This window comes from Cyprinodon tularosa, unplaced genomic scaffold (genome assembly GCF_016077235.1).
Source record: "Cyprinodon tularosa strain WSP-4 unplaced genomic scaffold, ASM1607723v1 ctg757, whole genome shotgun sequence".
Lineage (NCBI taxonomy): Eukaryota > Metazoa > Chordata > Actinopteri > Cyprinodontiformes > Cyprinodontidae > Cyprinodon > Cyprinodon tularosa.
Window position 1 is genome coordinate 267,560 of NW_024039515.1, and position 12,853 is coordinate 280,412.

General features: G+C 40.8%; 1 protein-coding gene and 1 long non-coding RNA gene across 2 annotated transcripts; one reads left to right on the top strand and one right to left on the bottom strand.

The window, feature by feature from the left end:
• Positions 1–4,662: 4,662 nt before the first annotated feature.
• On the bottom strand, positions 4,663–5,725 carry LOC119773294. Its single transcript, XR_005279371.1, has 2 exons — positions 5,403–5,725; positions 4,663–5,319 (listed from the first exon to the last, which is right to left on the bottom strand). It is a non-coding gene; the product is annotated as an uncharacterized LOC119773294 (long non-coding RNA).
• Positions 5,726–10,735: 5,010 nt separating this feature from the next.
• LOC119773295 lies at positions 10,736–12,232 on the top strand. Its single transcript, XM_038270234.1, has one exon. It carries the CDS (start codon positions 10,850–10,852, stop codon positions 11,816–11,818), a length of 969 nt encoding a protein of 322 aa, XP_038126162.1. The 5' UTR covers positions 10,736–10,849; the 3' UTR covers positions 11,819–12,232.
• Positions 12,233–12,853: the final 621 nt, after the last annotated feature.

Here is a 12,853-nt window from a genome sequence, read left to right on the forward strand (position 1 = left end):
AACCTCTCCACTGGGTAGCTCTTCTTGCCAGAGAAAACTCGGTCCTCTAAACCAGTTGGAAGAAACAAGGTCTTTGGCTTTTAATCCACGAGACGCATGGTCTGCAGGATTTTCATCTGAAGGAATGTATTTCCACTGTGTTGGTACAGTACTCTCTTTAATGCGTTGGATTCGATTCGCTACAAAAACGTGAAAACGTCTTGCTTCATTGTTGATGTATCCCAACACAACTTGGGAATCTGTCCAAAAGAATTCTTGAGCATTTTCCAGCTCTAATTCTGCTTTGAGCATGTCACTTATGCGTACCGCGACGACTGCTGCAGACAGCTCCAATCTTGGTACTGTAGTCACCTTTGTGGGCGCTACTCTGGATTTGGCAAATACAAGAGAGCAATGGATTTGTCCTGATACACTGATGGCTCTTAGGTAGGTACAAACTCCATATCCTGCAACACTTGCATCTGAAAAATAGTGGAGTTCATATCTCTGAACTTCTTTGAAGTCCTTAGGAAGGTAACAACGATAAACTTTAACATCTGCAAGGTTCTTGACATCTGAGACCCAGGACTCCCACCGGGGCTTGAGTTCACTTGAGAGTGGCACATCCCAATCTGCTTTATCACGACACATCTGTTGTAATATTTGCTTGCCGAGTAAAACGAAAGGTGCCACAAGTCCAAGTGGGTCAAAGATGGAGGCCACAGTAGACAATACACCTCTTCTGGAAAGTGGGTGCTCCTTCACAACCACTAGAAACTGGAAAGAATCAGAGGCAACACACCACTTAATTCCTAGAGCTCTGTCTGTCTGTTGCTCACCAAGTGCAAGGTCTTGAGATTTCACTGTCTCCGCACAGTCTTCTTTAGGAAGTGAGTTGAGGACTTGTTGACTGTTGGAAACAAACTTATTAAGTTGTAATTTCCCAGTTTGACAGAGTTGCTTTGCTTCCTTCACTAGATGAATTGCTTCCTTTTCTGAATGAAAACTGATCAATCCATCGTCCACGTACAAATTTCTTTCAATAAATTTTATTGTTGCTTCACTAAACTGTCCTTGACCCTGTGCTGCAATGTACTTGAGACCAAAGTTTGAGCATGCTGGTGATGAAGCGGCTCCAAACAGGTGGACACGCATTCGGTAGACCGATGGAGTTGAGTGGAAATCTCCATCATCCCACCACAGGAAGCGAAAATAATCTTGATCTTCTACTCTGACTCTGAATTGATGAAACATGCGTTTGATATCACACATCACTGCCACTTGCCCTTTTCGGAATCTGCATAGGACTCCTACAAGTGTGTTGGTTAACTCTGGTCCTGTCAACAGGTAATCATTCAATGAGACTCCTTCATATTTTGCTGAGCAATCAAACACCACTCTTATTTTTCCTGGTTTCTGAGGATGGTAAACCCCATGGTGAGGTATGTACCATGCTGGATGTTTGTACAGCTCTTCAGGAGGCACCTTCACTGCATCTCCACACTCTATTATTTCATTCATAAACTTCACATAGTCACTATGATATTGTTTGTCCTTTCCGAATCTCTTCTTAAGGCACTTGAGTCTGTGTTCCGCACAGCTCTTGTTGTTTGGTAGAATCGGTCTATCCTCCTTAAATGGTAAAGGTAGCTCACAATGTCCATCTTCTTGAATTTTCACTCCATGCTCCATTATGGAAATGAAGCATAAATCCTCATGAGAGAGATGAGAATCTTCCACTTTCCTTTCATTAAAATCAGATTCAAGAACTTTAATCACATCTGATGACGTGAAAACTTCCTTGACCTGAGTGCGGCAAATAAAGTCCACCTCTTTAGATAGCTGATCAGATGGTGAATTGGGTGTCACTTCCTTAACAATTATCCTTTGACTACATCCAATAATGTCTCCATAGTCAACACAATGATCACCACCTCCAACTATTGTCCAGCCCAGATCTGTCCTTTGAGCAAAGGGCTCATTGTCTTTACCTGACACAATTTCTCTTGGTGCCAATGCTTGCGAACAGTTATAACCTATTAGTAGAGCAACATCGCATTCAATAAGAGGGGCGATCTCTTCAGCAAGGTGCTCCAGGTGAGGCCATGCTTTTGCAGTCTTTGGTGTGGGAATATGGCTTAAATTGGCAGGAATAAACTCTCTAGTATATGTCATAGGAAGAAGGATTCTCTTTGAAGAGTAGAAGCCTCTGATTTGTAGCCCAGAGAGCCTTTGACTTGCAACATCCGTATCTTTAGATGACAATGTAGAGAGCTTTAAATGTACTTCTATTTTCTCTGTGTCCAGAGCATCTGCCTTTTCTTTGAGAACAAATGTAGTGTCACTTTGACTATCCAGAAGGGCGTATACTAATATTTCCTGTTCTGGATTGCTTGCTGTGGATAACCAAACTGGAATCATTGTAGATGTGAGATTGCTCTTATCACCTTGGACAACACGGTTTGAGATTGCTTCATTTGATATTTCTTTACCTTGTTCTTTGGTTACTTTCACTTCACTTCACTTTGTTCTTTATCGCTGTCCCTGTTTCTTCTGGACTCTTTGTCCCGTTCTTCGTGTAAACATGTTGGGTGTTTTCCCTTACAGGTGTTACAAATGCTTCTTCTTTCACATTTTTTGGATTGGTGTCCCAAGCTGAGACATCCAAAACATAGTCCTTTTAATTTTACAAACTTCACTCTTTCAGGTATGGCTTTCTCCATAAACTTCCGACAATTCTGAATGTTGTGATTTAATTTTTCAAAGAAAACACATTTGTTTGTTTCTGTTCTCTCTTCTGTGCTGCTTGCAAAGGCCTTAGCACCGACACTTTGAGCCTTTAAAGTTTCACTTTCTCTGAGTCATTTGCTTTGGGAGCATGTAGCGATGTCACTGGGTTACATGCTATTTTAGCTTCTCTTATGACAAAGTCAACAAAGTTGCTGAATGTTGGAAATGAACCTGTCTCCTCTTCAATCTGAATGACTTGTCTATTCCATCTTGCTGTAAGCCAATCAGGCAACTTGTTGAGCATTCTCTGGTTCTCACTGCAGTCATTTAGAACCTCGAGACTCTTTATCTGAGACATTGCTGCTTCACAACCCCGGAGAAAATCAGAGAACTCTCTCAGTTCAATACAGTCCTTTGTTCCAATTTTCGGCCATGATGAGAGCTTATCTCTGAAGGCTTTAGCGATTATGAATGAACTTCCGTATCTTTCCTCTAGAATGTTCCAAGCTGACTGATATGCTGTGTCTGTTTCCAGTAGAAAGTAAGCTTCGATTGTCTTTCTTGCAGGACCACCAACATACTTTCGTAGGTAGTAGATCTTTTCACCCACTGGAATGTTCTTTCTTTCAATCAACATTTGAAAGGAAATTTTCCAGTCCTTGTATTTGATTGGATCACCATTGAAAACAGCAGGTTCAGGAACTGGTAGCCGGCTAATGCTGATGGTCTCTGCTAAAACCTTAGCTAGTACTGCTGTTCCGTCTTCCTGTGTCGTAATGTTGGTAGGTTGCCCAATAGAGGTGTCTTGTGGCATGTTGAAAGCTTGTGCTCTTGGATTGAGGTTTGAAGTTGGAAGCTTGGGTTCAGACTGGTTTACAACATTGTCTATGCTTCTTTGTGATTGGTTCCTATTATGCAAAATATCTGATATTTCTTCATCAGAGCTGTATTCCTGATCATACACTTTCAGTCTTGCTTTAGCAGCATTCATTTGCTTTACAGCTTCTAAACGCTTAAGCTCTCTTCTTCTTTGCTCTAATAATCTTTGAGTTTCAGCATTTTCTGCTTCTTGTTTTGCAAGCCTTTCTTTGTTTTCTAATTCAAGCTCTTCAAGTTTCTTTCTCTCACACTCCATTTCTTCCATCATCTTTAGAGTGGCTTCCATGGCAGCCAGTTCTGCTGCTGCCTCTTGCCTTTTGACAGACAGCTTACTTGAGTGGCTTGAACGTACACTACTTGACTGTTTGGAACTTTGGTAACTTTTTGGAGTGCTCACAGAACTAGCTTCAGTACGGCCCAATGATCTCTTTTCTAGATCCCTATCATCTTCTTTTGCAGCCATATTTTCTTGGGCTTGCTTAATAATTTTTCTGGAAACTGCATCACATGTGTCCACTCTACGACGAGTGTCTCTATCAGGTGTTTCAAAACTGCGCAGCTCTTCATAGACTTGCATCACTTCTCCTGCTGTATGTTGAATTTGAACAATATGATTGTGCAAACTTGTTGTTATATGTGCTTCAAGTGCTCTTTTAGCTTGTTTAGCAGCAGTTTTCCATTTGTCATAACTGACCTTGAAACAAGCATAAAGCTTATTCATTTTTTCTTCGTGCATCACTTGGCCTTTTTCAGTAAATTTCCTCTGTCTTGTGCTTTTCCTTAAGCCTTCTGCAGAAGCAGCTTCACTTGTGGTCACCTCTTCAGGGTTTCCTTTTTGTTGCACCTTCACAGCTTCAGTCATACAGTCTTCCTGCATGGCCATTTCACTGTCCATTTCGTTTATGTGATAAAGGTTTACTTAAATCTAACTTAAAAATATTTCTATAATAAAATGTAGCTTCTAGCACTAACCTTTCAATTATTATTTTTTCCTTAAATGAACTCAAATTTAGTGTAACTTTAACTCTACTTAAATACCACCTTTTTTTCCTTATTTTTTTATTTTATTAATCTTTTTAAACTTAAATTATTTCTATCTTCAGGATGAACTAAAATGTGGTATAACACCTTAAACAGAACAATAAATCTTCTTTCACTTGTTACAAAACACAGAAAAAATATCTTTCATGTGAAACTAAATTATAACTTGCCTTTAAAGTACCTTATTTCCCTCTTAAATTGTTAAAACTCTTGTAATAGACCTAAATAGCTTGGTAAAAATTACCGTGCTTCAAACAGAAAAAATTTCTTAAACTTCAGCTTGACTTTATGCAACACTGCTTACCCCCTTAAGCACTTATAGAGTCCCTTTCAAAGTTAGCAAGATTAATTCACCTCTTCACATTTAACTTATTTTAAACGTGTTACTTGGTGGTAAATTAAGCCCGCTGCACTCCTGGACATCTGCTGCCTTTGGTTCGGGTCATTTCAGCTTGCGGTCAGTCTTTCCTTTGATGCTAGAGAGTGACGTCACCCCTTAACGAGCTGCTCCTTGTCGGCTCCGCAGCGGCTGCAGGCTCCATTCCCCTCTCTGCACTTCTCCAACCCGAAGCAGGCTGAGTTCTGACTGTTACTCCTCTAGAGATAATCAAGGCTCAACGTCGTTCTTTTGGTTTTAACAGCCATTTATTGTGGACACGTCTTACAAAGCCCCAAAAAATGCCGTCAGAACTAAGAAGGGAAACAGAACCCAAATTAGCTCTAAACAAATATAAAGCTTTACACAAATAAATATAGGTAAAACAAAGTCATACCTCATTGGCCGCATAAACTCCAGAGGAATAAAGATAACTTATACAGCTTTTCTTAGAAAATCAGTCTTAAAGCTTTCTGGTGAAACTTCTTGAAGAAACGTGCAAAAAAAAGAATTGTGTCAATCAATCTTCCCGTGGGCAACAACGTGAAATGCGGAACAAAAAACATAGGTTCCTCCTTACATTTTAATGAGCTTTTTAACCAATGTACAAAAACATAAATTTACTAAAAGTTATTTATTTATTTATGATTAAACTTTTAATTTCAATACTATTATGTATTAACTCTCGTTTTTAACTAAATATTAGAACATTTAAATGAGTTGACTCTGATGGCAGCAACAACTTGTGCAATGTATAATGTGCAACTATTTAATTATCTATGCAGAAACCTGTTTCTCTATATTTAACACCCAGTGCAATAACTATATATATATATATATATATATATATATATATATATATATATATATATACACATCTATATAAATACCCAATGTAAACACCCTGTGCAATGATGTATACTAATCCTAGTATATAAAAAAACTGTATATACTATATATGCACTTTTTCTTCCTTTCTTCTCCTTTCACTACTTGAGCCGATGTAACGAGTAGATTTCTGCACTGTGAGATCAATAAACTCAATCAATCAATCAAAATAACCATACAATCAATACAACCGATATTGGCATAAACTATGATAGCATTTTAACTGACGATATTTCAGTATTGCAAAAGTTGATGTTTTTGGCCTCAGCTCCAACTAGCCAATAAACCTGTGATCAATCTCCTTGTAATCAAAGTAAGAATATTGGGTCTAAGTTTCAGCGCCTGTTACATTTGAAGTGATCCAAAGTTGTTTTTTTTCAGGGCCATATACATAAAAATTTGGACCCCGGAATTGCAGTGATTTCTTCAGGTCACAGTTTTAGGGAGATTATAGACAGTTCTAGCAAAGGAAGTAAAGGATTTTCTCTCAAAACCCTGTCTAGGTTAAGGTAATTTGAGATTACAGAGGGAAGTTTTTGCGTGCAGAATTTCCTGTTGGTCCTACAATGTTGCTGGTAGCCTCTTGGCATATTCCCTGACCCCATTTTTATCTCCTGCTGTCAGGATCCCAGTTTTTGTGTTTGTCTATTTGTCTTGTCTTTTGTGTTTCTCCCTTCCACCACCAGGAGGCGCCTGGCTCCAGTTCGCCTCCTCACGCACCTGCAAACGATTGCCTCATCACCGGACTGACTTAAGCTGCTGGTTGCCACTACTTCGACGCCAGAGTGTTTGCCAGTTTGGGGTACTCTAGCCAAGCCTTGTTTATTCTGAGTCTAATCTGAGTTTTTGCATTTTGAGTTTTTGTTCTCTAGCCAAGCTGAGATCTCATTGAGTTTAACTGAGCGCTTGTTTCTCCCTGAGTCTCAACTTTGTTTGTTCTTTGCCTTTCCTGCCGAAAGGCCTTCTCCCAAGTGGGATCAACTGAGTCTTACACTGAGCGACGGATTCCAAACAGGAGGTTTGGATCCAGCCACCGTTGAGCACGCTGAGACCACTCTCTGAGTAAGGAATTCATCTTCACCATGACCCGTTCAAGTACCACAGGAAAACTGAGTTGCAACCAGCGGCTGCATCATTCCACTCCGTCCGAGTTCTGGGTAAACCCTGTTCCACCCTCCACCAAATCAATCAAACTCTGGAAGACCAACACACAGACTGGAGTCTACGTGTCTCTTCTTCTCTGGAAACGTGAGTGGCAACAAATCCTCTCCTTCAAGATAAACAACTCCAATTTCCCACTGAGCCTGAATCTAACAATCTGTCTTCCCCTCATCTTCCAGTTTCCCGGCTGAGCAGAGTTCGGAGGAACTCTGCACCGAACTCATATACTCTTCAATAAAAACCGTTGAACTTTTATACTGTGTCTCTCTGTTTGGCTTTGCTGCATGTGGGTCCAAGCCCATAGAAAAATCATGACACCCGCATTCTGGAATTTTAGAAAAATTTCCAGCTTTTTTCCCTTTTGGAAGTTAACTTAAAATTGCTGTTTGGAAAAACAAAAGAAAAAACTCATGATTACTTCAAAAGTTGTATACATTTTTTTATATTTATCACCAGAAAGGGTCACCATCTTCTCACATGCCCGGTGAAATGCTAAGGTTACATAAAGCCGGGCATACACTGTCCGATATTTTCAATTGTTGCTCACAGCTACAGCTCAAACTGTACGATAAAACCGTAGGGTTGAATAGTTCACAGCTCTCGATGTTTGATCTCACACTGTGCGACCCGACGCTCTGATGCGATCTACCTGCTGACACTGCATGTCCAAAAACCACCCGTCAGACCCAGCGCAAAGAGATGGCAATGACATTCTGGAAGAAGAAGAACTCCCTTGTTTGCACATGTGCAATGCTGGAGGTTCTGGTAAATCGGCTCATCGCTCTGCTTCAACTGCAGGATTTGCACACGAACACCTCATGACGGCCGACTGAAATTGAAACATGTTTGATTTTCTCCCGACCTTACGATTTCTGATCGTGAGGTGGTTATGAGAGGCTGATCACCCCTCTTTATGCCTGTAAACTAGACGATGCAAGACGCACAATAAGGCTGAAACTCAGCCCGATTGAAAAAATTCTTGTACGACTGGAAAATCAGCCCGAAAAGGGTAAAGAGTCGTACAGTGTATGCCTGGTTTAAGTTGTTTATTTCCTTTGACTGACTAAACGTAGACAATGCTACACTGTGTTACTGCCTCAAATTTTTCATGAGCCCTTATACATGAGACCATGGGAAATGGGGGTGCTGCAGCGGCCCCCAAGTGGGAGATAAAAAAAATATTTATTAAAAAATATTTGCACAATTTTTTAATTTCTAATGAATATTTGGGGAAATGTTTTAAAGTTTTTTATTTTACTATTACATGTATTTGGATTTTAATTTAATTATTTTGAAGCCTAATCAACACAAGTTCATGGAAGCTAGGTTCTGGCAACGTGAAGGTAGCTAGAGCATGGTATCCAACCCGCGGCAGCACACTAGTAAATTAACATAGTCTAATGAATGACAGAAACGATCTGCACCGGAAAGCATCAAAATTGTCTCACAAAAGTCATAAAACATTTTTTAAAGATGTGTATCAGCATTCTTTAGAGAGTTAAGGATAGAAATAAGTAATTTTAGTACCATAATTAGATTATTTATGGACACCCGGATGTATATCTGTTCACACATGCGCAGGACGTGCTTCTGGGACGGATCGGATAGTGACAAGCGTCTTAGGACAACTCTCCCCTCCTCCTCCCTTTGGTCTTCTGCATCTTCATCATCTCTTGTGATTTCTACATTACGGGGTGATGCGCTCCGACTCAGAGTGAACTGATTTAAAATTACCAACATTTCTATTTAACATAACATTACTCATTACTGCCTTTGGTGGATGGAGCTAGCACTACAGCACCTTGCAGATGCCATTTATGTCAAATTGATTTTGGTGTAAAAAACATGGCAACATCCTTGTGAAATTATTTTATACAAAGTTATTCAAACTAAAGAGCAGTATTTATACTATATTACATTTACATTAAAAATTCTATTGTTACAACTAATCATGGATCCCTTTAAGTTGGAAATTCTACTACTGATGGAAAAGTACATCAGAGTCCCAGCTGAAGCCCCAAATTTTATCCGATTAAGACTCCATGAAGGGAGCTAAAGATTATGGTGATGTCAAGGATACCTGCGCTCTTGAAAAAACCTGGAAGTCATCACTAAATAATCAAAATATCAATTCAGTTTATTTATATCGGGACAATTCACAACACACGTCATCTCAAGGCACTTTACAGAGACGATTCAACCAGATCATACAGTCAGATTGGTTTAAAGGTGCTATCTAAGGAAAACCAGCTGATTGCATCGACTCATTGACTCGAATGGCAATCCCTCACACTAAGCATGCTTGTAGGGACAGTGGAGAGGAAAAACTCCCTTTGAACAGGAAGAAACCTCCAGCAGAACCAGGCTCAGTGTGAGCGGCCATCTGCTGAGGCTGACTGGGGTTCAAGGAGACAGAAGCAGAGACACAAAAAGCAGCTGTAAAAGGAAACACACTCCGAGCCAACTCCATGTGAGAGGATGAAGAGAACACATCCATCAAGTCACAGTCAGAGAAACAGGACTACACTCAAAAACAGGCCAAGCTCAAACATCTATGAACAGTCGTGTTGATGGCAGCAGCACAGCTGATATTTCTCTACTATTATTCTCAACTGATATTCTCTCTATTTCTCAAATCTAAACTTGATAAAAGTTAATGAACAATGTATTAGCTAATTCTGTATTCCACTGCAAATGATGCCTTTAGCTAAAATATGCAAAAAAGGAAAAGCTGCAGGAAAATCCCTCCAAAGCACTTAAAATAGAGTGGTTTTTTTTTATTATTTTGAAAGCAAGTAATTTCTCATTTCTGTTTGATACAGACTGAAACTTGGATGGGATTTATCATCTTGCATCATTGCAAGTAAACAAGAATCCTATAAAGAGATGGTAAATAACTTATAGTAAATTTAAAGCGCTCCACAAACTTAACCTCCTGCACTGCAGAGCATGCAGTGATAAGGCCCTGCATATGGGAGACTCCCAGAGGAAATGTTGCGGTGATTTGCTGTCATTATCAGGTAAACAGGTCTGCAGCTGGTCCGGTGTTTGTAAATCTGCGGTGCTGTTGCAGGAATAACCATTTGCATTTGGCATGTGGTAGACTGTGGTATGTGGGCAGACTGAGCCGCCATGCAGGGCTGACAGACGTACAGTAAGGTACTCAGCCTGTGTTAGTGCAGATCCTGCCTCCCCACTACCTGTGGTCAGACAGGATGCAAATCTGGTGCTGACATATAAATTCCTCCCTCGGATTGAAGGGCTTCACATTAGGAGGTGACTGATAGGAGGGAAAGGAATTCGTCGACTGCAGATAAAGCTAGAGTTTCTACAAACTTCTATTCAGAAGAACTTTTAAAAGCTTGAAACACCTCATTTGACCTTATCTGGAGCTCCATTTCAGGTGAAAATAGAAAACTTTTATTGTCTTAACTGATCTAACCTTCGTATCTAAACCTGATTTGCATGAGACCAATTAAACTGCAATGGAAGAGTTGAACTGAGCCTATTTGGGTCTGTTTTCTGTTTTTCAAAAGCCAAATGTGAGAATCTTTTCCCTAGGCCCCCTCGGATAGTGAATGTGACCAATTTTATTCTGTCACAGCAGTGATGAATCGTCTGGTTTGAAGTGTGTTGACCTAATTTTTTGTCTACTTGTCATCTCTTTGAACACAGAAAAAAAAAAAAAATCGAGCTGCTGCAGAGCCCCTGAGAGACGGCGGAGTTTGACACGGCGTTCTTGAATTATTCTCAGGGGTTTACGGCTCAGATGTGTTTGTGAGGAAAATTAGTGATATGTTCGGAGTGAGTAAATTGACCTTCTGGGTCCTGACAGGCCTGGTGTCTGGCACCACCATCTTCTTTAACGTCTACATTTTTCTGATGACTCTGTGGAACAAGACGGCGGGGAAGGAGAGGAGTCCCAGTGACACCATCATCATGGCTCTGGCTGCGGCTGATTTGACACACCAGTTTGTGTGCTGCACCTGGATGACCATGGACGAAATTGACAGCGACTGCCGGATTGTGCCGATATTCTACTCTGTCCTGATGGTGATCCTGTCCAGCTTTAAGTTCATCATCATTTGGGACACTAGTTTTCTGACTTTCTACTACAGTACCAAGCTGGTCAGCACGCCCAACCAGTGCTACACCCAGATCCAAGCGAGCATCCTCAAACACGTGACCCTAGCCGTTTTCCTCATCCCCCTGTTTGGTTTTGCGACCTGCATTCCGATATTTGCAGTTTTTAACTATGAAAACATCACTGAGGAGGTAGATCCTGAGATGACATGTGGGTTTCTCCTGCCAAATTCCACCACCGGCTTGGTCTACGACATCATCTACCTGCTGCTCTCTGATGTGCTGCCTGGCTTGTTGATGTTGAAGTGCTGCATTTCCATCTCCATCCACCTGGTCATCCACCTGCGCCACATGAAAGCCAGCACCAACGGCGCCCACCCTCCGAAGCTCAGCTCCCAGATGAGGGTGGTCAAGATGTCTCTGTCCCTGGTGGTGAATTTCCTGATCTTCCTCAGTGTCGACCTGTACATCAACTACCAGGTTGTGGTGAAACACGATAACTCTATTGGGGTCACATTCTTCATCACGTCTGTCTATACCACTTTCACAGCCATGCTCCTCATCTATGGCAAACACACAGTTTGGAAAAACATGGTGAAGGACATCAACATGTGCCTGGGTGCATATCCATGCTTTTCCTACATCCAACTGCCAGAAGAAAAGGCTCCACCAGAAAAATGAAGATGCAGATTTTTTATCTTCTGAACTTTTCTTATTTTGTCACTTTACACCAAAACTAGAGTAAAAATGTGAAGCTAGAGAAAGATGAAAGGTTTTAAAATCCAAACATGCTGCATTTATTTCTATTCTTATTCTTTTAATTGAATAAGCATAAATAAAACAGTACAACTTAATGTCATTAAAATATAATCTTTAAATATATTCTACTTGACAGCTGTTCTGAGGAAGTCTGTTAGAGAACATCAGTGAAACACACAAAAGCACAGCAGACTGCTGAAGATGAAGTAGATTAGAGATGAAGATTAGAGCCAGAGGTCTGGTTGTTTGATCCACTGACAATAAGTCTGTTTTATTTTGGTGCTTGGCAATTCAGTGATTGAGAGACTAACAGAATTAATTAAAGTCTATTATCAAAGAGCAATGTTCTCCACTTTCTTAATTTTAGTGAGGATGCTGGCAGCAGCATTCTGGATCCGCTGCAGGTGTTTGATGGAGTTTTTAGGCAGACCTGTGAAGACACAGCTGCAGAAATCAATTCTACTAAAGATAAATACACAAATTTGTTTGTTTATCTTTATCTGCTGAGACATTAGACCTTTAATCCAGGAGGTTATCCAGGTGATAGAAGGCTCAGCTGAGTCCATCATTACTCCCAGATTTAGAAACAAGGTCATCTGCGTGTCACTTGCAGTTAACGCAAATTTGGCCCCACCCCTCCCACACACACTCTGCTGCACCTCCCCAAAATTGTACAGTGCCGCATACAGAAAGCATCTGATTGGTAAAATCTAGATCTGCTCTACTCTATGCATATTTCCTGTTTGGTACCTTACCAGCTTGTTTTGTTTGTATGGCCGCCATTTCAGAAAAAAATGACTCGTGAAGATGGACCAGCTAGAACAGCAAGGTGCGTGAGAACGCTGGGACCCTTTTTCCACCTGGATCCCCGCTCTTTCTCGCCCTCATGTCCCTCCAATGTCGCACAAACTTGCCCCTTGCGTTTTTCCTCTTCCTCGCCGCCTTGGCCGTATCTAG